Source organism: Somniosus microcephalus, chromosome 22 (assembly GCF_052327205.1).
Source record: "Somniosus microcephalus isolate GS21.2 chromosome 22, FLI_Smic_1.0, whole genome shotgun sequence".
NCBI classification, from domain to species: Eukaryota; Metazoa; Chordata; class Chondrichthyes; order Squaliformes; family Somniosidae; genus Somniosus; species Somniosus microcephalus.
Window position 1 is genome coordinate 19,326,922 of NC_141008.1, and position 27,446 is coordinate 19,354,367.

At 41.9% G+C, this 27,446-nt stretch overlaps 1 protein-coding gene across 3 annotated transcripts; it reads right to left on the reverse strand.

Annotated features, from left to right (window-relative positions):
• Positions 1-26,934, reverse strand: taf15 (TAF15 RNA polymerase II, TATA box binding protein (TBP)-associated factor). Of its 3 annotated transcripts, XM_085964243.1 has the most exons (17): positions 26,659-26,934; positions 23,993-24,032; positions 22,413-22,464; positions 14,291-14,381; positions 14,078-14,207; positions 11,175-11,287; positions 10,644-10,794; positions 8,194-8,244; positions 5,922-5,953; positions 4,551-4,583; positions 3,755-3,861; positions 3,169-3,298; positions 2,123-2,209; positions 1,942-2,023; positions 1,668-1,759; positions 1,117-1,216; positions 1-165 (listed from the first exon to the last, which is right to left on the reverse strand). In XM_085964243.1, exons 1-17 carry the CDS (start codon positions 26,663-26,665, stop codon positions 126-128), a joined length of 1,338 nt encoding a protein of 445 aa, XP_085820369.1. In that variant the 5' UTR covers positions 26,666-26,934; the 3' UTR covers positions 1-125. The 3 variants fall into 3 exon arrangements, with proteins under 3 accessions (XP_085820369.1, XP_085820370.1, XP_085820371.1); XM_085964244.1 differs by lacking the exon at positions 8,194-8,244 and having other exon boundaries at positions 26,659-26,932; XM_085964245.1 differs by lacking the exons at positions 14,291-14,381; positions 23,993-24,032 and having other exon boundaries at positions 26,659-26,932.
• Between the last annotated feature and the right edge of the window lie 512 nt (positions 26,935-27,446).

The following is a 27,446-nucleotide window of genomic DNA, read 5'->3' on the forward strand; positions in this document are numbered from 1 at the left end:
TTTATTAAAAATTCATTTTAATCTTTGTCTTCAAATACATACTGTGAAAAAGTACATTACATTGCATCAATGTTAAAGCACCACTAAAGCAAAAAAAGAAAAGAAATCTTGTTCCCAGCATGCTGTCAGTAAGGCCTATCACGTCGATCTGATCTGTAATCACTTCTGAAATTAAAAACAGATCAAACATTTTCCACACGAACACACAATTAGACTTCAACATCTGTGCTTCAGCAAATTCTGCCAGAGATCTGACTAGACAGCAGTGTTTACGCACCAGGTGATGTGCAAGCTTTTTTCTTCGTCATGTGCCTGCGCACCATGGTGCCCCACAAAATCACAAGTTTAAAAATCAATTTATTTGCCTATACTCAAGATGTTGTTTAGTAATTATCCACCAATGAGGCAAGAACCTTCATGAAATTAAAATATGAGGCAAACCAGCAAGAAATAAGGGCTTTAACATTGTTTGGATAGCCCTGCACTAGTATGGCTCCCTTTCACACCAAAATAATAATAATCATAATCAACTTTATTGTCATTGTTAGTGCACAAGTGCAGTACAACGAAATGTAGGCTTGCGGCTCCCGAGAGTGTACATTTAGATTAAGACATTTAAACATTCAACATACATTTGGCTTGTAATACATTAACATAAACATAACCATAATAAAGTGCATTGGCAGATGTGCAGGCTTTAGAGTTTATTTGTGGAGTTCAGTAGGATGACAGCCCTGGGAAAGAAGCTGTTCCTAAATCTGGTCGTACGGGTGCGAATGCATCTGTAACGTCTCCCAGATGGCAGGAGGGCAAACAGACTGTGGCTGGGGTGGGTAGGGTCTTTGATGATGGACCGTGACCTCCGTAAACAGTGTTTCTGGTATATGTGCTCTATGGTCGGTAGCCGGGTGCCGGTAATGCGTTGGGCAGTTTTGACTACCCGCTGCAGGGCTTTCCAGTCATAGTAGCTACAGCTGCCATACCATTTAGATTAGCATAATTTGGTCACGGTATGATTTTCTAAATAGTTGCTTATGTCATTCAGAAACCATGCACGATTGATAATACTGGAGGGAGAAATAAAGATCAATAAATCAGTTGTATTTTAGTGCATACCTTCCTCCGCTCATTTTTCCAGAGCCACCATAACCACGTTCTCCACCTCTGCCTCCACGGAATCCCCCGCGGCCTCTGAATCCACCTCTTCCATGATGCTCTAAGAAAACAGGAAGAACCCGTTTAAAAAAAATAAAAAAATAAAAAATAAAAAAATCCTGGAAAAAAAACCCAAGCCTCGTCAAACACCTAGGTTTCAAATACAATAGCAAAATACTGCGGATGCTGGAAATCCAAAACAACAGAAAACGCTGGATAAACTCAGCAGGCCAGGCAGCAAATCTTGGTTTCAAATTTAGGGAAGGCACCAGGAATAAAATAAACTGGAAGCCTTGATATTTAAATTTAGGCATTCCAAGTGCTGAAAGCGGAGACCACGGCATTTTGGACTCTAGTAATTCTATACTAAAAATTCAGTACTGCAAGCTAGAACACCAGCTTCCAAAATAAGACCCAAGATAAGTTGGGGTGGACAGATAAATTAGAGACAGGGAAAGAGAAAGGGGAGGAGAGGGAAAAAAAACTCTAGCGTTCCCAATTCTAATACATACCACCGCCTCCACCGCCTCCACCACCGTCAGCTCTGGGCGTTTTACACTGGTTGCATTCATTTCTCCAAGCAAAGTTGACATTACCACATGTTCTGGAAAACAAGAAACAAAATTCAGTGTTCACCCAAACAGTTGGGCTGATTTCAAAGCGCTCTCTTGATTCAGTCTTTGTTGTGAAATTTAAAATATGTTAAATCATTTGTTTTCATAAGGTACGATGGACCAAGCCATCAATTTTATATGGCAAGTGTTGAAACTCAGTTTAATTACTTACAGATTCGGGCAAGCCCAGTCATCACCTCTTGGACCTCCACCCTGAAAACCACGGCCGCCATGTCCTCTGCCCATAGGAACAACTACAAAAAAAAAGTTCCCCATAAGTCAAACTTCACTGCCGATTTAGCTTGCTACCAATTTTTAAAATACCAGGTTTTGCCAAAAAGAAACATCCATACCTCCACGACCACCTCTGCCACCTCGTACGAACTCTGATCGCCTTGTTGCAAAGGAAACTTTTATTGTGTTTCCTTGGAATTCCTTTCCTATAAAAAGTTACATTAATAGTCACTTCAGCAGATCCATTGAACTCAAAATGTCAAGCAGCAAAATCTACATAAAGCTAAGGTGACACTTGTCCTGGTTACATTTTTCTCTAGTTCTACCCAGTGTGCATCAGCAATCACATGTAGAGGGATGATATATTCACGTTAAAAATCTTACATCTGCATCCACTGTCATTATAAATTCCCATGTCAACATTTATAATGTAAACTAGTCACTAATGACACCCTTTGGACAGTGGAGGTGCATCTGTTTACGAACTGCTTAGATGCAAGATTACTACCGATATATAAACAAAAAATAGGGGCAGGGAGAGTGGGGAAAATAAAAGACATCTCGATGACTACATTGCCGTGGAAGCAGCAAGTAAAGTTGACCTTTAGTACTACCTTCTGTATTCGTTTATAACGCATATACTGGCAATTTGCCCAATACTTCACATTCTATCACTGACTCTTGTTGCTCCTGATCTCATAATCTGGGAAGCGGAGTACATCACCCTCTCCTGGCTGCAGACTGGGTAAAGTCTTTTCCTGTTGTGCTTCTGCCCGATTTAGCTCGGCTACTTCAGTCCTGTCATCAGGTACTTTGAAAGTTAGCTTGGCTCAGTTAACAGTATTCCTATCTTTACGTTTTGTGGGTTCAAACCTCTCTACAGGACTTGACCACAACTTAGGCTGACAATTGCCTGCACTATGGAGTGAGTGCTACAATGTTAGAATTGTCATTTATGGTTTTGTGGGACAAATCTGCATAATTGACTGTCGTAATTGCCTAACATAACAAACACTTCAAAAGTAATGGGGTGCTCCTTAGAGTTCAAGTGTCTCTTTAAATTTGCTACCATTACACTTAAATGTGCAGACCACTTTACCACAGAAATAGGCCTACGGTGCTGTGGCACTCAGTGGAATACACAGTCAATATAAAAGGATCTTACCATCAAACCAATCAATTGCTGCTTTTGCTGATGGTGGGTCATCAAAAGACACTGTTGCTTCACCTTTCAGTTTGCCTGTAACTTTGTCAGTATAGAGGTTGATCATGGCACTTCCAGTTTTCTTATTAATCTAATAATGAAATGAAGCCCAGTAAGACAAGTCATCAGTAATCCATATCCTTCCCCAGGAAAAAAGTATGCAAAACTAGACAGTATGCACAAACCAGGTGGGCAGAGGAAACGCTTCAAGGACACCCGCAAAGCCTCCTTGAAAAAGTGCAACACCCCCACTGACACCTGGGAATCCCTGGCCCAAGACCGCACAAAGTGGAGAAGAAGCATCCGAGAAGGCACCGAACACCTCGAGTCTCTTCGCCGGGAGCAAGCGCAAGGAGCGCATGTCAACCCAAGCACCCTACCTACCCGCCCCTTCAACCACCGTCTGCCCCACCTGTGACAGAGACTGTAGGTCCCGCATTGGACTCAGTCACCTGAAAATTCTTTTTTTTTTAATTTTTTTTAAATTAAATGTGGAAGCAAGTCATCCGCGGTTCCAAGGGACTGCCTAAGAAGAAGATGCACAAACCTTAATCACACCAATTTGTTTGAAGAACTCAGCAACTTGTTCAGTTGTCACATCATCTCCCAGACCCTGGACAAAAATGGTGTTGTTATCCGAGTTATCATCAGAAGCTGTGGATAAAAAGACATGTTTTATAGTCTTGCTACTCTTCCTTGTAGATACTAGTCTAATTATTGTGATATAAAGCTCCAGAGCCAGAATATCAGAAAGACACGCTAAAATTCTGAAACTGCAAGGACTTGGTTTCCTTTGGGAGCAATCAGTAGCTGAAGCCAAATCTGACTGCAACTGAATTCAAGTGATTAAGGATACTCTCGGAACACCAGGATTACATGGAACTAGTCACAACAAAATTAATCATGCAAGTAGAGAAAGCTATGGTGCTCACAGGACATGGGCAATACCAAGGACAGTGCAAAAACAGCTAAATGTTTTTTTTTAAAGAACCAGGTTCCTGGGAGGATAAACAATAAAGTTGTTTATTAAAAAGCCAAGAGTCCAGGAATATTTATTCTCTCCAGGAGAGAGAATGAGAAACAACAGAATGGTACTAAAATACCAGCTAAGTCTCTAATTAACAGGTTATCAGATTTGTGCTTGCAGTCAGCAAGGCATATCATTTGAAGTGTGACCAAACTCAGTTTTAATTAGACCGAGTGGACAACTAGACCTCAAATAGTTCATGCGCATTCAAATTTTGCAAATTTCCAGCAGACAACTCTTTAGTTCTCTGTGGCATCTTTTACAGCAAGTAATGCCAGAGACATCACTAGTCTGTAGAATATTAAAGTTTGCCTACCAGGATTAGATCCTTGTTCACGGTCTCTTGAATCTGTATAGATGGAGAAAGGACAAGAGCTCTAATCACTTTAAAAAGTAATTTTAATGAAATACAAGACCAAGTTGCACTATGTTTAAGTAGAAACATTCATTCAGAAATGCAACTATAACAATGCTTCCACTTCTTTAGGTGCAACATTATCCACAAATACCAACCATTGAAACCACTCTGCTTTTCTATTTTTAAGCCCAGGAATTGACCTGCATACTGATATCCACATCAAGTATGTGTACTGCTTCATTTCCTCAAGGTGGTGTCCAAACCATCATGCTGATTGTATCCCAATACAGTCCCCACCACTTATAGCAGGCGTCTTCGTACAAACGCCATTTGCCCACAATATATGATGGCCGGCATAACAACAAACAAAAGCTTCTGAAACAGGTGTTTAGTGCCTAAATAACACCACCCAATTGTTCGAACACGTTAGGCAGACTTTATGGCAGGTGAGCGTCAGTACACAAAATCTTTACTGCACTTCGATCATTTACAGATGGGTGCAGCGTGCAGTTAATACATCATTTTAGGTATAATTTATGTCCCGAGCCTTATCTTTGCACAATGGATTGAGAATATTTCCCGCTCCTGTCTTGATATGTTGGTCTGGACAATTACACCAGGGGCAAATGCTTGTTTGGATGTAGTCAGTCATTCAGCCAGCTCCTATTACTAAATATCAGCTTCTTGCTTTGCAAATGATAATCTCAGCACGTGCTGAATCTGTTTACCTATCTGCACGAATAAGTCATATCAGCTAAAGAATTGAGTTTCACAATCCAAAACAAGTCTAGGAAAGGTAGTTAGACAAAAGAAAATGTTTTTCTTGATAAGCCCAGCCTGTGTGATTGAGGATTCCTCTCATGCAGGATATTTATAGTGAGTAAGCACTGCTGTTTCTGCCCAAAATAAACTGGAGCACTCAAGACGCTAGTTTCAAATTGATGTTACAGCAAAGGAATAATAGCTTTTTGGTCGGCATAAGCAACTGTCTATTTTAAACGTGGATGTTTTAAGTGGTGAGGACTGTAGTATCAAGTCCATAAGAATATGTTTTTCAGTTACTATATTGTGCATCTTTTAAGTACTAAACTTCGAAAGGCCATTTTTTGCCTAATTTCTCTCCACCATCCCCCAGGAACAAGTACATCTCAACAACCTGTTGTTGACTGAACAGAAAATCCCAAACCATTCGCAACCTGCATGCTTTATTTCCAGGTTTAATAAACTCATGGCACTTTATACTGAAAGTTACGAGGAAATGGTGGCTTGCTTTATGTCACAAGTTTCATACAGAATTTCGCCGAAACAGTTCCAATACTCTCAACTTACCAAAATTATCGAAGCCACCACGGTCACCACCACTGCAGAGGAAAAAATTGAAGAAATGATGCTTTCCTCATGCCAGTTACAGGTTGAAACCAAAAAGGCTTTATCTTGACTTGACCCAAGGTACAATGTATTGACCAACATTACTGACACATTCTAGTTTACTATTGGTGGCACAACTAGGTTATTCAAAAACCCAAGAATTTGCCATTATAATAAAAGTTGTTTGCAAAGCTCTTTACTTGGGGAAAAAAGAGAGAATGTCAAATTTTAGTGTCTTAGTGTTCGGGAAAGTGCAACCCTGTTTCAAAATTTGGAGTGCTACTGGAGTGTACCTGCTATTTATCCTTTAGGTGAAAGTTTCCTTGAATTTTTTTAACTGGCTTGTAGACTTTGACTTGTCTGCCTTCAATAAGTCAAAGGCTACTAAAACTGCCTTTTTTAAAAGCAATTTATGAATTTTTGCAGCTTCAGAAACCCACAGGTGTGTACAATGCATGAGCTTCAGTTAAGAGGTTGAGAAGTGTACTCATTCATTCACTCTGAAACCTGTGGCACACAAAATGCAGAGCAAGTTAACACACAAAACAATACTTTAATAATCTTACTTCAAACACGTACTTAGGCTCAAGATGAAGATATAGAAGTATGCTTGGCCGTTAGTACTTAGTGTAACAGATTGGAAACGTGCCTTTCAGCAACTGGCATAAGCCAAGTGCTAGAACTTCAGTTCAAAGTTCGGGTTCAAAAGCTTCCATTGTGCCACACTGACCAGAAACTGAACAGAGGTGAATCAAATGTCCACATTAACAAATTATATTTTATATCTATGGTAAAGTGGTATTATGTGGCGTGGCTTCAAAGCTTTCATTCAAATAGAATCGAAATATGTACATTCAGGAGCACATTCAAAACCATGAAAAGGATGGGAGGTTGAGGAAGGCTAACAAAAGGAACCAGAAGCCAGTGTTGATCAGCATCATGCTCAGTGTTTAAACGTTAAAAAACTTTGGAATGTTTCACCCTTCTCCCCAAATGGAGCCTTTACCTTTCCTCCCCAACTCTCATGAGAGGTGTACCTCCTCTTCATTCACCTCCTTCCAAACGTAGCCATGTTTATAAAAAAAAAATCAGCCTATCTAAGAAAATGCTTTGGTATCATACTCAGCCAAATCAGCAAATAGCTTAATTAGAAATATTAAAGCACCCCATGCCAATTCAGATGCAGTATGGAAATTTTCCTGGCTTAAAAGTCTCCCAAATAAACAGAAGGGCAGGATTAGCATCGTTCCACACGGAGCCACTTGCTGCTGGCTCGGCAACGGACATCAGCCGAGCAGCTCGGATTGAATATTGATAAATTCAGTATCTTCCTCTTCAAGTGAAGGTTAATGTGGATGATGGGGGGCCAACCCCAAACCATTAGCTGAAAGTTTCATATACATAGTACGTATTTTTGGCTAACTTCTAAAGTGAACTGATAGCAACCCATCACTGCCACCAAGTTCAACAGTGTTTATGGCAAGAGTAAGGACTGCAACCCCGAGTGTTGTGTTGCTCAAGGGTTACCCTTGGGAATGCTCCAACAGACCAGGGAGCTCTGTACCCATGATTGCCCCACACTGAAGCCAGGCATTTCCCTGCAGAGAGAAAATCCTAGAGTTTTAAAATAAGAGTCATTTGTCTTGTCTTATGCCATCCTGGTTTAGTTCCGACTCACTTTCTCCCATCAGTGATCAAGGAATACAGAACACAATGCGGAATTCTAGCTCTTGCAATAGCTCCCAATCAAGGAGATCACAAATAAAGAGAGAACTATCAAAAGGACCATTGATTAAAGGGTATAACAGGCCACCAGGAGGTTACAGTGTACCATTAGCTGAAGTGTTGCATTAACTAAAATGCACCTACTCACTAAAATGTTCTTAAGGCTGTCAAAGACTCCACAGTTTTATGGAAACTACTCCCTTTAGGAAAAAAAGTGAGAATGCTTAAAATACCATCTTGTTCTGTATCGAAACAGGAACTCCACTGTCCATTTTATATAGGTGGGGGTATTTGGTATCCTCAGCAAAAACGTTTCCGGTGGATGGTTTTGAAACTTACTCATGGCAGAATCAAGTTAAAGGTAATGCACGGTACTCTGAACATTTCAGGTATACATGTGCTTTTCCTAGATCACTGCTTGCATAGCAGAAGGCATTGTGCATTTTGTTCTGTTATTGGATGTGTTCAGTTATGAAAAGCAGTGCAAAATAAAACAGAATCCTTTTACCTCTTTTCCTTGTTCCACTCAAGTTTAACATAACTGTGACCATACTGCAATCTTGTAAAAGGAATATAAAAAGATTACCAAGGGAATGCATTGTGAGGCGTTTGTATACCATGATTGTAATGTACACTTACACATCCCATAATTCCTACGGTAGTCATTGAAAGGTGTGAGAATCAAAACAAGATAGTAGTGTTATTTGCAAAAAGTTGAAACCAACTTACTCCCAACTAGTGAATTAAGACCTCCTATCGTGAGGCGGAAAGTCACATAATAAACATGATGGCTGAATAGATCTGCAAGCAGTTATGGTCCTATATCTTAAGGCAATATCTTGTTTTAAATTAAGATTGTCAATATAGCATCACTATTCAACAGTGATGAATTTTAGAACAAAAATTGCAACAAAAAAAGGAAGTGACCAAAATCTTAGGATGCTCAACTGCAGAAATGATGACCATTTATATCATGCAGTTCACACAAGTCAGCCTGAGACACAACACCAGTTAGTCAGGGAGATAGATGATGGAATATTGACACTTGGAGGCGAGAGCACCACCCAATCCCAGGGCAAATTTAACAATGTGTTGGTCAGCATTTAATAAAACAAGGAGCCAGTTTACAAACTTGTTATTGTATTACATTATATAAAGAACTGCGCCAAGAACAGTTGCTATATAGTATGCAGCCAATTTAAAAAAAAAGGTTCTACACATTTGCATTCTTGAGCAGTCACTAAAATCCTATTTGAAGCACCAAGGTAGAAGAACATGGCAATCACCAGCTAAAGTGATGATGCTCTTGTTTCGCAGGTAGCAAGTCGTTTTGAACTCAATAGCTCAATGCATTGGGTAATTCTCTCAAATTAACACTTTCCCCACTGGCAAGAGAGCATGAACAAGTTTATACAGTACCTCAAGTCCCAGTGCTTGACGTTCAATTATTTTGAAGTGTAGCCACTGTTATGCAAGTGAATGGGGCAGCCATTGGACTTTTCCAGCCACCTGTACCACCATAATTTAATGTCTTACCAAAAGTGCAACATTTAACAGAGCAGCATTCACTCAGTAATATAATGAAGTGCCACTCCAGATTATATACTCATCTGGAGGTGGAAATTGAACCCACAACCTTCTGACTTTAGACACATTTGTTACCAACTGACCCAAAAGCAATTTCTATAGTGTACCTTTGCACAAAGGAAAAGGTTTCTGTCACTCATGCTGGGGGGGGGTGTATGCTCTTTTGCTGCAGCTGCCTTAACATTCAGATCAGGCTTACACAGATGGACAGAAAGCCACCTCAGGAGGCAAGTCTCCAAATAGGCAACTGCACCATATTTACAGTACCAAGCTCGAATGTTATAACTAGCAGAGGCCCAGAATGGTACCAACAATATGTATAAATAAGCGTTTTAAAAACTCAGTTTGGCATATCCTAATGGACAAGACGACCGACTGCTTCACAAGGTTAATGAAGTAATCTAGTAAAAATTTGGGGAATATATACAGTTATACTCCAAAAAAACAGAATTAGTAAATTACAATTCTGTTGCCTCATTTTAGATGAAATATTTTAGGTTCCAACACTTTCAATATATCTCTAAAAAGTCTGCACTTGGATAAGGTGGCGAGTTGAAGAATAGTTCACATTGCATTACGTTCAAAGGTCGAGTTAATAGATGCAGAGTTTACGGAGGAAAACAAGTTTGCATTCCATTCTTGAAAGCAATTTGAAGTAACTGGGAACAGAGACCGGGCAGGACCCAGGCTTTGGAAGCACCAAGTCACAAGAGTGTGGTGTGCCATTTGTATACCCTAGTCTACTCTAAATTTCAACGGAAAAGTTTTCCACTTACTGGATTACAACAGTTAAATGCTATGAAAATGTTTGAATTATATTTTAGGGTACTCTATTCAGTTCATAGTAGAGTTCGCAATAGAAGTATTACTGGTTAACAGCAAACATATACATCACCAAGCTGGCTAGAACACAGGCCCATTTGTGGTTGAAAAGAAGTTTAGATAATAGCTATAGCCATAATAGCTATGACAGACACTGAATTAATGGTAACTGATTAGAAACTAGTCTAAACAAAGTGAAATAAGTCAGCATCAGTGGATATTGGAGTGATCTATTAAAATTTAGAACCTAGCGTTTCCCTTTAAATGTATTACAGCTGCCTGCATTCAATCAATCAATCACTTATACAATATGCAGTGGCACAGATTTAGTGAAGCTTTTCCAGCCACGTTAGAATAGAAAATGTTTCTTAACTTTGTAGTGTGCCGAATGGTTCAAACTGCACTTAACCTTTTAAACGGGAAAATTGATTAACAAACTATATAGTACATATACAAATTAACTCCCATGTACAGATAACAGGGATTGTGTTAATAGTTGTAAAGGACAGGCATATAGGTTTTTAATTAAGCATAAAGAGAAGCACCTACCCCATTCTACCATGTCCCCCTCTACCATCACCGTCAAAGCCACCATGACTATATCCTCCACGGCCTCTATCCCCATTACCCTGCGGTCTGGCAAAGTTCCGGTTGTCATCTCCAAGTTTACTTCTGCCGGGTCTATCCTGCTCATAGTCATCTTTGGAAAAAAAGCACACACTGGTTATTAGCAATTGTCACTTCAAATCGCCTCCAGTTAAACTTTTGCTAGTTTTCAGACTTTTACTTAATTCTCATTTAGAGGATTTTGTTCTCCACAAGTTAATATATCAAAACAAACTCAACACTTTGCCTATTTGTCAAACTGACTTCCTGGCTAAGCAGTTATATAGCCTCCGAACCTGGACATGCTTCCTTTCTACACCCCCCCCACCCCCAACCATGGAATACTTTTACTGGCCTATGTAGATAATGAAAATTTGAATATTACAGTACACCTCCTCTCTACTGCTCTCCCACATCCACACAGTTTAGCACTGGTACATTAATCAGTGATTCTATGCTACCTACTGCTCTTACCTCCTGAGCTCTGCTGGCCATAGTTCTCGTGAGGTGGATGATACGAAGTTGGGTGGCTGTAACTTGGTTGGCTTGGCTGGGTGCTATATTCTGTCTCGGATTTTGAGCCATAGCTGCAAGAGAAGTAGTCATTAAATAGAACATCCAATGTTTTCCTTAGTAAGGGTCCAGGTTTGTCCAGTGGTCATAGGCACTGTAGCAGTTACTGGGGTCACTGCTCCTGGTTGAGGAAAGTGGCACTGGTTGAAGTGTTCAGTGGCTATCCAGTGGTTAGGAAAACCAGTATGTAGTTCAGGATTCAGGGCAGCTAGGCGGCCATGATTTGCAGGGTGCCTTGCGAACAGTGGTTTGAGGCCACCATCCATTCATAAAGCCTTTACTATCATGTTCCATAACTTTCCTGTTATTGACCATCAAGGGGGGAAAAAAATCAATAGCACAATTTTGTAATCCGAGAAACAGGGCAGGCAAGTTGGCAGCCTGACAGAACTCCAGGTCCACTGGATGGGTAAGCATCAAAACAGGCAGGCAAGTGCAAAGCAGTGGCTCTCTGATGAATACCACATAGCTTCTGTTGGAGAAGTATAGATAACTTAGTTTAAAAGTAATTCCAAGTTTGACACCCAGGAAATACGCACGGCAAATAGGAAGTCTCAATTATAGATACAGGAAACTTTGTGCTATCCGGCACCGACGGGACCGAGCTGTTGCCGTCCCATCAAAACTGCCGAACAAACCAGCGCTAATGTTGAAACATACGGAGATTTTGAGCTCCGTATCTGGCAACAAATCCTACAGCTTCTAAACAGCCGGCCGTACCTTGCAAGCGTCTCTGTAGCTTAGCAACAGCTTCAGCGAGACCTTGCAGAGCCTGACTGGTGGGAAAAAAAACCTAACAAACGGCTCCCGATTTTTGCCGGTGGCTCGAGCATTCTGGACAATTAACCTCCGGATAAACCAGTTTCCTGTACCTCAACAAGGTGCATCTCAACTTTTGTTTATAGATTTTTAAAATTTTTTTTTTTATTTTTTTTTTATAAATTGCAACACCGCTTATATTTGTGACAGCAAGTGTTTCTTATTGAGAATTCAGGAGATAGGGATATAGTCCTATCCCATGAGAAACCTGTGCTTGAATAGTAAAAACTGACCAGAAATTAAACTGACACAGACACTATGCTATGGGGAGCAAGTTAGAGTGCAAGCTGGTGTGGCAAAAAAAAGCCAGGAGTGAAAGAAAAAGGCAATGCTGGGAGTTCTATTTCTGGGAACAAAGAGAGGGGGAGCCAGGGCCCAAGAGCTATGGCTGCTGGAATGAAGTAGCGTAAGCTTGGCATCAGAGTCTCAATTGAAATGGAAACAGTGTCTGCTCCACAACCTGCTATCAAAAGTGTTTAATGGTTTATTAATACAGGAAACTTTGGTTTATCCGGAGGTTGTATGTCCAGAATACTCGATCTAACGGCAAAAATCAGGAGCCGTTTTCTAAGTTTTTTTTAGATCTCGTTCTTTTTTTCTTCCCCCACTGCAAGGTCTGTAGCTATAGCAACAGCTTCAGCTACAGACACTTGCAGCTGCCTCTTTAGAAGCTGTTGCTAAGCAACAGCGTTTGTTGTCAGATACGGAGATGACAACCTCCGTATGCTTCAATATTAACTTTGTATGTCCGGCAGTTTTGATTGGACCGAGCTGTTGCCGATCTGTCAGTGCCGGGTATCACAAAGTTTCCTGTACAGTTCATAACCTGAACTATAGCCAATTAGCAGTTAATTTTAAAGCAGAAACAGGTAGGTCAGCGCAGCAGGGCTGAGGTATCACTGGGAAAGGTGTCACTATATAACTAATGTGTATGTGGGTTCAGGATTATAGTAGATAGGAGCACTCTGCCACCCAAATACATCAAGTGTACTTTAACAATGGTCATGCATTAGTTGCAGGATGAAGATTTACTTACCGTTTGAGTTCTTGTGCTGCAGCTGTTCACAAAGTGGAAGTCGGGATTGGGAGGACCAGGGCTCGGAGTCAATCCCATGTTACAATAAGTCAATCAGGGGTAAGTAGAATAAATTTGCCTAGGCTAAAATAAATTTAGTTATATAATTAAGTGTGGCATTAAATGGTACAGGAAGTTGGTAAGGCATGCGCTATACACAATCTGGTAATGTATACAAGTAGACCTCCGATGCTGTTGCTCACGGTGACTTGGGATGTGGCAAATACTATGTGCTGTACGTGTGATCCTGGGATCTGACAGAAGGATGTAGTAGTGAGGGCCATGTGCTTTGGTAGTGTTCGGAAGATGGCATGGGGAACGGGTGGCAGGGGCACAGGGATTGTAATTTGCAAATACCGAGTAGTGGGTGTGAAAATTCCTAGGGATGAAGGAAGAGAAGGGGGAAATCTCCAAGAAATCCTGCCCCCACAAAGAAAAGCCACATTCCCCATGGTGAATTCAAATTAGTTAAGCACTTTCTAAAGAGGCAACATTCCCTGAAGGCACTGCACTCCCTTCACTAGTTAAGGATCTATCCTGCATTTATCATTGGGGGGTTCCAGCCAGTGGTAAATGGAGGGGTTGAATTGACTTTGGGGTGAACAGTGCCACTACCTTGGAGATGAAAGCTGGGAGAACTCCAAAATATGGCAGATAGGTATGAGTTAAGTAGGACACCCAGGTGCAACAAAATAGCATGATAGGAGGTAATTAAGGGCAACAATTTCTTCAATACACAATTACTAATGGATCTCCCATGTCACTGGGAAGTAAAGACCTGTACAATGGTGATCTTTTATTTATTTCATCAACCAGGGCCAGAGGGCTGAAGAGGACCAAATATTAATTTCCTGAAAAAAGCCATACATTTCATACAATGAAAGATACTTATAAACTCAAAAGACATTACCTACTATGGGAATCGGAAGGCTGTCCGTAACTTCCATACATCTGTTGCTGTCCGTAAGTATTCTGGGAACTCTCACTTTCATAGCCTTGACCACTCTGTCCATAGCCTGGTGTTGATTGAGAATTCAACCCTGCAAAATAGAAAATGCAATTTACATTGATATAGCTGCCCTGTTCTAGAGAAAGCTACAATTCAGACAAAAACATGATATACCTGACTGTGCTTGTCCATAACTTGAACCATACCCACTTTGGCCTTGTCCATATCCAGAAGCATCACCAGACTGCTCATAGCCACCATAACCCTTAGCAGAGAGATGTACATTAGTTACAAAACTGTTTCACTTATACATTCTGCCCCCCCCCCCCCCACCCACAGACATACTTCCTTCCTTCCCAATAGGGTATTCTAGTGGAGGAACACTATTTCCACATTTTTGCATTCTCCATGTACTCAATGTCAGCATAAAGCATTTGCTTTACCAAATAACTATGGGGTCTACCTCTAACTCTCTTTTCTATATGCACCTACCTCATAACTGCACTTAACAGTACACACAAGAAAGGCATTTACACAAGTTCTCAAAAAACCTTCTAGACTCTGAAAGGGTAGTTGCATGTTTCCAGCAATTTCTATTCAGATTACCAGCATCTGTATTTTTTTTTTTTTTTGTTGTTGCTTATAATGACAAGGAATTGGAACGGCGTGCATGGATATGGGGGTGGGAGAAAGAGGGGGAAGAAGGGAGCCAATCCAGGTCAGGTAATGAGCGCAGGGATTGGTGCATAACAATACATGCAGCAGGTTTTTAAATAATCTGGAAGTTTGTTTAGGGTGAAGTAGGGAGGCTGGCAACTACTAGTTTGTTGGAGTCAAGGGGTACTGTAAGCATGGACACAGGTTTCAGCAGTCAGGGAAAAGGTAGAAGGTGGTGGAGCAAGAGGATTTAAAGATATGGACAGCCTATGGAGTTTAAAGCTCAGGATCAAAAAGGACAGAGGCTGCATGCCCCACCACATACAGAGCACAATGCTGGGTCAGTCATTCACCACAAGTTCAGAGGGTAGATAGAAATACATTTTGGTACAGAAAGAATGCTGTATTTGAAAAATGTTACAGGAATCTGCAGTAGCATGTTGCTGGTGCAGTCCTAGATCTGTAGTCGTCATTGTATGGCTAAGTACCACATATGGGCTAGAATACCCTCACTTGTGGCTCAGTTGGGTTACTGCTCTCGACATCTCTTTCCCTCCCCCCTGGGAAGAGCAAGTGAATGCTACTGTACTCGGAAGCAGGACTTTCCAAACAAGGTTGATGCAGATCTTTTGACACCACGGAGCGTTCGGTCTTTATTGTTCTGTCTGTGGCTAAACATCTGACTTTCATTCAATTACCCAGAATGGCAGAGTAATGAATTCAGGATTTCAACACATGAGCGTGTCAATCCATGGTACAACATGTCGGAGCATTCCTATAAGCAGTCATCAAGCAAGACATTTGCTTAGGACTGCAGCTGGTGAATATTTATCTAGATAAAGAATCAGGAGTCAGAACAAGTCTGCCAACTTGCAAACTACTCAAACAATAATGGCCAATGAGAGGAAGGGGGCAAGGAACAAACAGGATAGAAAGATTCAAAGCAGCAAACCTGCTGTATCAGAGTTGGCTCACTTTTCATGAATAGCTTTTATCATTCAATAGCCAGGGCATTAAAAAGAACAGGACAGCAAGTCTCTTCTGTGGCATTTAATGTCAGAATCAAGAATGAGGCTTTTGACAAATTTCTTTCCTCCTCCAAACACGAAGAGTCTGAAGTGAAGGAACCCATTCTGACAAAAAATTATTTAGTATGGTATTGGCTTCTTTAAGCCCACCATGACACAAAAAGGTCAAATTATTATTTTTTTTTAAAAATGTTAACAGACTTGTCATTGTCTGAGGGAAGGGGAAAACCATTCTATTCAAATACAAACATTTTGTGGGATTAAGTGTTTGGGTCAGCTTTTTGAATTTGACAACTAAAATTGTTCAGTCGCAGTCATTTTCTGGAAAGCATTCCTCAAATTGGGGAGTCCTGTCTAAAACCAGGATATATATTCAGACCATAGCTTCTGTGGCTGGCAAGAGAACTGCACACAATACATTGTTTAGTGCAGTCCCTGCTTAAGTAAGTAGAAAGTAACAGTTAAATTTCACATTTGGGTCATTGCTACTATTCAAACCAGGAGGGCGGGGGTGGGGGGGATTTTTAACAAGGACAGCCGAGAGAAAATACAAGACAACATTAATAAACCTGCAGAATAGGTGTGTAATTGGCATATGAATTTCAATATAGACAAGTGGGATGTGGTGCATTTTGGTAGGAAGAATAAAGACACCACATACTCCTTGGAAAATGAGAGTCTGAATGGGGTAGAGGAGCAAAGTGATCTAGGGGTAGACGCAAAACAAAAATCACTAAAAGTAGCAAAGGTTAGTTAATAAGGCTGTAATGGAAACAAAGCACTAGGGTTCATTTCTAAGAGGGATAGAATTGAAAAGTATTGAAATGATGTTAAGCTTGTATAGAACCTAGTATTAGACCACACATGGGAGTACTGTGAACAGTTCTGGTCTCCATATTATAAAAGGATATAGAGGCACTGGAGAAGTTGCAAAAAGGATTTACAAGGACGATACCAGAACAGAGGTTAATACCCATCAGGAAAGATTGAGCAGGCTGGGGTTTTTTCTCTAGAAAAAGAGAAAGCTAAGGGGTGACCTGATAGGTCTTTAAGATTTTGAAAAGGTTTGATAGGGTAGACGTGGAGAAGATCTTTCCACTTGTTTGGTTGGGGCAGGGGGAGAGAGAGAAAATCGAAACCAGGGGCCATAAATACAAGATAGTCACAAATAAATCCAATACGTAATTCAAGAGAAACCTCATTACCCAGAGAGTGGGTAGAATGTGGAACTCGCTACCACAAGGAGTAGTTGAGGCAAATAGCAGATGCATTTAAAGGGAAAGCTAGATAAACATGGGGGAGAAAGGAATGGTATTGTTCATAGGTTGGGAGCAGGCCTGTGTGGAGCATAAACGCCAGCATGGACCTGTTGGGCCTGTTTCTGTGCTGTATATACTGTGTAATTCTATTCACTCGGGCTTTAACTTTTTAAACCAGCAAAAGAATAAATCACCGCTTACTGTAGCTTTATTCTACAGGAAACTTTCGATTTACCGGCACCTAAATAACCAGAAATGTCGGTTAACCGGCAAAATTCAGGAGTCGGTTGAGGTAACTTTTATTACTTGCACAGAAACAAATGGAGGACGGCAAGGGTGTGGCTGCAGCTGTTGCTAAGCTACAGAGACGCTTGCAACTTGTGGCCATTGTTTTGAACCTGCAACAGGGTTTGTTGCTTTATACGGAGCTCTCAGCTCCGTATCTTTTACTATCGCGCTTGGTTATCCGGAATTTTTGATGAACCGGCACCACGTCGGTCCCGTCTGTGCCGGATAAAAAAAAGTTTCTTGTACCATTAAGTAAAGCTAAGGAAGATCACAGGAACATAGAATAAAACCAGCAAGAGGATTCACTTGAATTCCTGGGCATGCTACAGGCTACCCAGAAATACATGGACAAGTGACAGCACTCAGACATAGGAAGTACAGGCTCAGAGAATGTTTGGACAAAAATGAGCCAGCAGACACCACACACTCAGAATTTGAGCTAATTTGGGTACAAACATATTGTACTTCCTCAACAAATAAGTTCTTTAGCCAATCAAGGAAACATCTATTTAATGTTATGGGTTGAAATTATTAACATGAACTCCAAGAGTGTGTCTAAAGCTCACGGCCAAGTTCAAAATATTCTTTCCTGTAGAAGCCATGTGACCACTGAAAAAGAAAAAAGTTTAAAATTTTGCAGGACTAGCAGATAATCAGCGACTCTTGTGACTGGATAGGGAAGTCATGGCAACCTGGAAACAAGACTGCACCAACCAACCTTGATGGTAGCAGTAAAGGTTCAGAGCACCCAACAGTACATTTTCAACTTGGACCAATTACAGCAATTTTTGGGGGGATGCAGAATCAAGAACATGACAGTAGTCAAAATGGCTTTTTAAATTAAATGGTCATGTGGTGCAGAATGGATGTCTATAGATCTAAAAAGCACAGCAGTTCTGCAAATCTCTCATAACAACCCAAGTCTACTCCTGCAAAAAAAAGTGAAGGAAGAATTCTCCATTTCCCAAAATTACTTTGAATTTGTTTCAGATAAATAGAATTGAGTTACATTGAAAGTTATACTAGAAAGACCCAGGAAGCTAGTGTGCAAATTAAAAAGAAATTGGGTTTTAGAAGTGGGAAAACACCACAAGGGGGCCTAGCTTGAGAATGAACCAAGTAACAAGTTAATAAAATGTTGGGCCTGAAATTATGGTGCCAATGGCAGCGTAGCATACGCCGTCGGAAGATTTGTAGAAGGCCCCGCATGCATGAAAACCCGAAACTTGCGAGTGGTCAAGGTTCGCCACGACACATCGTCCGCATGCGTCCCAAAAATCGCTGGAGCAGTGGGTTAATTGCCCAACTACCGCCCAGCAAATCCTGGGAAAGCAGGCATAGGGCCAGTGTTTACCAGCGTAAGGGTACATTTTAAAAATTATTAAAATATACAAAAACATTTAAAATTCGTTTATGCAAATTTTGGTCCAGATCAAAATGTTATAAAATTATTTTTCAAAAAATTACATTTTTATTGTAAATGCTTAAAAGGGACAATTAATTTTGAACATAGGAACATTATTTTTTATTTCAGTTGTGTTAATTATTTATTTATTTGGGGATGCCTCATAAGCTTATGGGAGATTCCCTTCGAAAACGGAATCCCCTTTTTAATTGGGTAGCTTGGCCCATGTGATCCCAGGGATGCTGCCAAACCACAGGCCGAGGACCCGAAGACTCCGAAACCCGAGAGCCAGCCGGTAGGTTCGGATTCCTCTTTGGGTTGGATGCATACTCCAGAACTATGCCTCCGACTGCAAATTTCGCCCCGTTATATATGCTTCTTGAGTTCAGAGAAACACAGAAGATGTCTTGCAAATAATTGAAATCCCCCCGCCCCACCAAAAAAAAAAGGAACAAGCAAATGCAAGTTGATAGAGTTGTTAATATGGACAACGATTGGAAGCGGACCGACAAGTATCATATTTAATCCAATCTTTTCAACATACGCACTCGGAGTTCATTTCTAAGACATCCAGAGTTGCGCAGTGAGATGAACTTAAGTTACAGTAATAAATACTGGTTACAATTACAGAGATCCTTGTTGCTAAGCAACTAGAGCTGGAGTTGAAAATAAACACCAAGACAACAAAATCAGTGGCATCACAAGGCAAGAGGACCGTCCAAAATTTAAAAAGGCCTGGGGTGAATGCGTGAATAAATTAGATTACTTGGACTTGGGTAATCCATTAAGATGGATACAGCATTGAAGTTAAGTGGTGGGCAGCAAATGCAAGAGGTAGATTAAGATTCTGCCAAACCATTAACAAAAATAAAGCTAGTAATAAGCAGACTGCGTAATGCGATGTCTGGTCAACAGTACTGCACAGATAGAAAAGCTGGACCTTGCACCAAGAGCAGTGGAGGCAAGGAGATGTTACTACAGATGCTGGCTGAAAATAATGACGACTCACGTCCCTTGAAACAGCATAAGGGATGTGATTGCATCTGGGGTCAAAACCAAGTGTAGTCTTCAGGTGAAGAAAGATTAGAGAGTGGGCAATAATTTGGCATGGGCAGACATAATTCAGTTTCCATTTGAGTATCTGCTCCTATTTAAGTACTTGAGATAAGTATCAAGACATGAAAACTTTGGAAGTTTGAAGCAAATGAGTTTTTCTGCTTTAGCTCAGCCTTGCTTCAGTAATAGTGCTCACGAGTCAAGATTGCAGGTTCAAACCCCACTCAACACTTGACTACATAATATAGACTGACACTTCAGTGCAGTACAGAGTGCCGTCTCCTGGAGGAGATTTTAAATTGAGGCTCCGCTGCTCAAGAGGACGTTAAAAAAAAAATCCCACACTGTTTGAAGAGCAGGACAGTTCCCCATGTGTTCTGAAATATTAATCCTTTAAAAACATGACTAAAATAGATTATCTGGTTATATACCTTATTGCGGTTTTGTGCAGTTGGCTGCTGTGTTTCTCTACATTACAACAGTGGCTACACATCAAAAGTAATTTGTTTCTATCTAGAGCCAGACAGTTGTAAGAGTGTAGAACTCACTTCCAGGGTTAGTGGCTGAGGTAGAAAATGTCAATGTTCAAAACTAGATTAGATAGGTGCCTGCAGGAAATGGGGTTGAAGAGATGCGGAAGCATTTGGGTAAATGTGATTAGAACTATTTGCTCATGTAGTGGGGTAAACCCCAACATGACAGGTTGGCCTAAATAGGCCGTTTCAGTATTGTAGCTTCTATGTATTTCCCACAGGGTGAAGAGTAGGGAGATATAAAACTGTAGTGCAAAACAGCACAACAATAATCAACTTGCATTTATATAGCACCTTAAAAATAGCAAAACGTCACATGGTGTTGCACAGGAGTGTTTACAATATTTGATACCGAGCCAGACAAGTAGATATTAGCATGGGTAAAGAGCTAGATTTTAAAAAAGGAGGAAAGAAAGGTAGAGGGGTTTAGGGAAGGAATTCCAGAGCTTAGGGCCTAGGCAGCTGAAGGCATGGCTGCCAATGGTGGGGTGACGGAAAGTTGTAGGACCAGCGGAGGCTAGAGATAGGGAGGGGCGAGGCCATGGAGGAGTTTGAACACAAGATGAGAATTTTAAATTCAGAGACATTGCCGAGCCAGGGGCCAATGCAGGGCAGCGAGCACAGGGCGATGGATTGAATAGGACTTGGTGAGAGTGGGAATATGGGTAGGAGTTATGGGCGAGCTGAAGTTTACCGAGGATGGAAGGCGAGAGGCCGGCCAAGGCACCATTGGAATAGTCAAGTCTGGAGGTAACAAAGGCATGGCTGATGGTTTCAGCACTCATAGGAGGGTGTAATGGAAAAGGTGACAAAAGTCTGTTTCAAAAATGCAACAAGAAACATGGCTGCGAACATCAAGTGTCTCGATAAGATTTTTATTGGACAGTTGATTAACAAATTGAAAAAATGCTACACACACCATTGAAAAGTCTGTAATTTACGAAACATTAGATGCTTTACACTATGCAATGTTAATACATTGCTGAAGTATTAGACGTAGTCAGAGGTAAAGCAGTGAAGTCATTTATATTACTAATGGCAATCTGATCCCTTTTACAAAGTTAGATCAAGCACCTAACAATTGATATCAGAATAAAACACGTTATAATTACTATATAGTCAAATGTAGATAAAATTGTAAGTCACACTTATTGTACATTGAGTGCATCAATATAGTGCACCACAGCAATATTACATCAATAATGCTCTCCAATGTAGTCCTGGTGCAAAGCAGGGGCAAAACACATACTGGACACAAACTGAGCAGTCACTTTTACACCAAACTCTTTAGAGCAGGTTGTCTGGGTGGCAGATGGTGAGAAGAAAAAGGTATACTAGAAGGGCTGTACTCCCTTGTTAAGAAGGTATCAGAAAAACTCAGGTAGCTGGACCTGCAAAATAGGGGTCCATTTACCAACAGACAGCAAATAGGAAAACTGAATCCTCCAGCTCCAAAGAAAGAGATTCAATGAAGAGCACAGCACCAGAAGCACTGGCCTTGGCATTCATTAGAACAGTTTGAGCTTAACCCAAGGAGGATTGCTTATCGAGTCACAATTGCATGCTAATTCAGTTGGTGGTTTATATAGAATATTGAGGAGATTTTTTTTTGCAGCAAAAGTATAACTGCATTATTTTTTCCATTTACAACCATGAGTTTAGATAGTTAACAAAATCAGGTTTGGTTCCCAGGGTTCAGTCGATGCCATAACAGCATATGAAGTATTTGTAGGGAAGCGATTTGCACTGCAGCACTTTGTGGCTGACTGAGACTCAAGTTTAGCTTTCGAAAAGATTACAGAAGCAATTTTTTTTTTTTTTTTTTTTTTTTTTTTTTTTTGAGAACCACCACCATTAAATTTTAAGCACTTAACATTAACATTCCAGGTCCATTTAGTACAGTCAGATGGTGGGCAGTAAACTAGCTCTTTTCACAAGTCAATACTTACATGAGAGGTATAAATACATTAGAAAAAGTTCACTGGCCTTCATTACAAGGCTGATTAGACCATGGCCACTGGCCATGGTCTCCATGTAGCTCTCAAACCTAAGTCACTTAGTTTAACACACCTGTGCAGCACGTCCATAACTTTGGCCCGACTGTGCATCATAGGCTTCTTGGCTGTAAGAAAGGGAAAAATGTATAAATACCAAAACAGACAAGATCATATTTTACAGACTTCCACTAAAACAAGTTGGGCTGTAAATGACATATTCACCAGAATTAAGCAATGACAAGACAGCAGGTATGTCAGTGAACGTTGCACAAGACCAAGCAGTGTGCTGAAACACAGCTCTACATGGTTTCAAAACACACCGTGATCAGCAACCAGCCTTCAAGCAGTGCTGCCTTTAGGGTTTTTTTTTTTTTTTTTAAAAAGTGGTATTTGTAATAAATCCTCATTTGGTACTACACTCCAAGTCAATGACTCAATTTAAAAAACAGCAAGCCAAGCTATGACTCCATGCTCAAAGCATGCAATAGTTTTACTACCAAGTTTTCTCTCCCCATCCTTGAAATTCCTACACAGCCCCCTACACCTGTAGCATTTCAGAATGTATTAAAAAGTTACAACCACTAGCAATATATTACTGACTGAAGACCCAATTCATTTAGCCCCATGATTTATCCCCTTCTCAGAACAGCTGTAGTTTACACCCAGCAGTCTTCAAAATGGACAGTGGCTTCTGCAAGTCATCTTTAATTACTGATCACTAGACACGGTGGCATAGCGGTTAGCACTGTTGCCTCACAACACGAGGGACCCGGGTTCGAATCCGGCCTCGGGCGACTGTCTGTGTGGAGTTGGCACATTCTCCCCGTGTTTGCGTGGGTTTCCTCCGGGTGCTCCGGTTTCCTCCCACAGTCCAAAGATGTGCGGGTTAGGTTGATTGGCTATGATAAATTGACCCTTAGTGTTCGGGGGATTAAATATGTGGGGTTACGGGAATAGGGTGGGATATGTGTTGGTGTAGGGGTTACAGGGATCGGGTGGGATGTGTGTCGGTGCAGGCTCGATGGGCCGAAATGGCCTCTATCTGCACTGTGGGGTTTCTGTGATTTCTGTGATCTTAAATGTTGCAGGGTCCAACAATTTGGGCCATTAGCCCAACATCCTATTTTGGTACTCTTAATTTCAGTCTTCTCGCTCAGGCCTAATTGTGCCTACATCATATGATAAGAACACACACCCAAGTTGAAGAGTTGTGCAATACACCTGCTGCTCAGGAAACTACAGAACTCACTTACTCCCATCAAAATGTACAGCAGCTATTAGCTGCCTATTTATGACAGGCAACAGTATAAGCATTAGGCATTCATTAGAGCATCAGATTTATAAAAGGCAAGAACCCTACTGAATGGGCACTGGTCGACTGGTGCAATTGTATTCAGTTACTACAAAATGTAGTTTAAATAAAAATACACCAAGTCTTATAAACACATAGCAGGCCAGTAAGGGTGTGGAAAGAGAAACGTCAGATTGACATTCCAGGTTTAGAACCTTCATCAGATAATTCTAACAAAGGAACTACGTCTGAAACATTACTGTAATTTGTCTTTTTACAGATGCTGACAACGCTACTGTGTATTTCTAGCGCTTTTCTTTGTATAGAAACTTGGTCCTTTAACTACTGACATGCATGCATACCTGTGTGCTTGAGCTCCAGGCTGGCTGTAATTTCCATAATCTGTTTATTTAAAAAAAAAAGTTGAAAATCAGTGATTGCTTCTGCAATCTGTTAACCTTGTTCACTTCTATCAGATTTGGCTGCAATAGATTTTAGAAAGGCAGTACTGTACTAGTTCCTTAAGGGAAAAGCACAGCATCAACCCAGTTTAATTAGGAGACCCCACGAAGTGAAGCTCACCCAAGAAAATGCAGAAATATGGAGGTTAAAATGGCTTTTCGGCTGTGCTGCTTGGACATCAGCCTGGATCTTCCAATTGTACCCAATTCAAAAATGAGTGAATTACTGTCAGCATTACAAGCCATTCTATCAAATGACAGCAAGTTGTCCAGGGTACAAATGCACTGATCTATTTTTTAAGCAACTGACTTAAGGAACACTGCACAAAATAGCAGTCTCAACTAAAAGGTAATTATGCTGAATGAAAAACTTCATAAAGGAGAGACATTCCTTCAACTCTCATTGCAGGAAATAAATCCACAGCTTTATCAGAAAAGCTTTTTTTTTAAAAAAAACTTTCAACCCCTTGCCCCATTTAAGTGTCAGTCTCACCCAACATACAGTACACAAGCTACATGTGGAAACAATAAAAGATTTAAAGTTTAGTAGGTGGCCCAAAATCAAGCTGCTTCAAGCATTTGATCCATTAGTAGATACACTTGTGCATTATATAAATGAACATAGCATCTAGCCTTTTATACAAACACTCATTTATAGCTTGGATTCTGGAAACAGGCACCCATGAGCCACTTCGGAGTTACCCTGCCAGAAGAATCAAATTCCTAATTTTGTTGCCAGAGTAGGTGCCTCATTTAGTACTGTAATCTCAGCCACCTAATGCACAGCAGGCTCTCAAAATTTAAAAACACCAGCATAAAAAAGGTGCTAATGATCAACTTTTGAAACTTTCCAAAAAAATCTTCTCACAAATCACACTGGCATTAAGCTGGCAAGACAGCAATCAGCAGCAGTCAATGTAGGTGTTATCACAATACTACATCACAGAAGCAGGCCATTTGGCTCATCCAGCCTGCACCAGTACTTTTCTCCAGCCCCGCTCATTTGAAAGAATTTATAGACACTTGTCTGCAGTATTTTGTAGCAGAGAACTTCACATTCTATCCACCTTTTACATGAAGACACTTTTAAATCCTTAACTTGTTTGGTGATTATCTTAAATGTGTGCCTTTTCATTACCATCTCACTCAGCTGTAAAATATTACTTCCCTTCTAACCATAATCATGAAGGCTTCCATTTCATGACAGACCCAAAATCTCAAACTTCTAAAAGGTCTTGTATAAGTTCAACATTACCTCCTTGCTTTTACATATACATAAGAAAACCAAGAAGCCATACAATTTTACAGCCTTATCTACTTGCACTGCCACCTTTAATAGTCTGTGTATCTATAGACCAAGCTCCCTCCACCCCCAACTCTATTTAAAATCTTACCATTTAAGGTAGTCTTCCCTATTTTTACCTTCAAAAAGGTATTACTTCACATACTTCTGCACTGCATTTGCCACCTATGCACCCGTCAAGTCTTTGTAATCTTAATTTATCATACCCCAAATTTAATTTTCAGTAGTGTCCCATCAATTCTAAATCTAGGACATTTTTAAGAACCTGTCCAAATCCTACAGAAGCTTCTACGGATTTACACTTGTTTCAGCTTTAATCCAGGAAGTAAAGCATGCAACCCAGAAATTCAAGAGCAGATAGTACTTCTGGCAGTACAGCAGTGCAAGACTTTCCCTATGCTGTTCTCAAAAGAGCCAAATTTGATTCAAAAAGTACCACTCCAATCAATTCTACTACACAGCACTCAGGAACCAACCACAGCCCCACCCCTTTCAATTTCCACTTTTTCAAACGTAGAATGCTAATTTTTAATCTATTAAAACTCCAGATTTCGCTGACCGTGTGTGTTCGACACAAGACAATATAAAAATGTTTGCAGGCGCGCACACAGGGAGCTCAGATACAGGACTCAGTTGGATTGCTGAAAGCAACCTTTAGTACACCGGCCGCACAGGGGGAGTGTGGTGCTCGGGCCCGTCCCTTTATAATGAATTGGGGAGGGAAGGAAGGGGAAGGAGGTTGATTTTGGAGGCAGTGCGAGGCCCGCCCGCAAGCTGCGCCTCAAAATGGCGGCCAACTGCCCCGGCACATTTGGAACTGCGTCACGCTCGCCGAAATCTTCCCGTCTCCCCAGCGGGGCTGGACCGGGGCCCAAGGCCGCCACACCCCGCCTGCCTCTCTTTAAAGAAGCCCAACTACCCGCTCACGGTGCCTCAGCACGGAGCGGCCTGCCGCCAGGCCACGCCCCGCCCACACCGACTGACCGCCCCACCTCTTCGTAAAGACGCAGGCTGCGTGCAGCCGGCCTGGGCCCCAGGCTGGCCCGGGGAATAAGACCGCGGGGTAGTTTCATATAAGTAGGGGGCGGGGAAATGGAGGCCGCGGCTGGGAGCCGGAGCCCAGTGCAGGCGGCCCGCGGCAGTGTGTTTTGTGGGGAGGCTGGTTGCCAAGTACCCGGGGCCTAGCTTCACTCGATCCCGCCTCTGCTCCTGCTACTTTCGACGCCGTCTTTTTCCCCCTTTCCCCTCCTCGCCCGGCCCTTACCAGACATTCTACCGTCTGCTCGGCTCGGCTCGCCACTCCACCACCGCCTGGCTCAGAGCTGATGGCGGCACCGACCGGGACAACCTGATGCCCGGCACCGGGGGGGGGGAAACAGTCAAACTGCCGAATGCAATCCACCAAACGGCTCAGACCCGAACCAATCCGACTGGAAACCTTTCTGGCGGAGAGAAAGAAACGCCTCACACGGCAGGCCGCCAATAACTAGCGCTCGGCCGAGGCAATGAGCGGGCGCAAGCTGTTTAATCCGCCCCTCCAATGCAGTGGTAGTTTCCGGGCTGACCCAGTCCTGGAGCCGCCTGCAACTGGTTCCTGAGGGCCATGTGACCCATTACAACCCGGGCGCCTCTGGCCATGCATAGGACACACCCCATCACACCTGGGCACAGGACACACCCCATCACACCTGGGCCCCGCACACCCTGCCACACCTGGGCACCACACACCCCATCACACCTGGGCACAGGACACACCCCATCACACCTGGGCACAGGACACACCCCATCACACCTGGGCCCCGCACACCCTGCCACACCTGGGCACAGGACACACCCCATCACACCTGGGCACCACACACCCTGCCACACCTGGGCACAGGACACACCCCATCACACCTGGGCACCGCACACCCCATCACACCTGGGCCCCGCACACCCTGCCACACCTGGGCACAGGACACACCCCATCACACCTGGGCACCGCACACCCCATCACACCTGGACACCGTGCACACCCCGGCACCGGGCACACCCCGCCACACCTGGGCACTG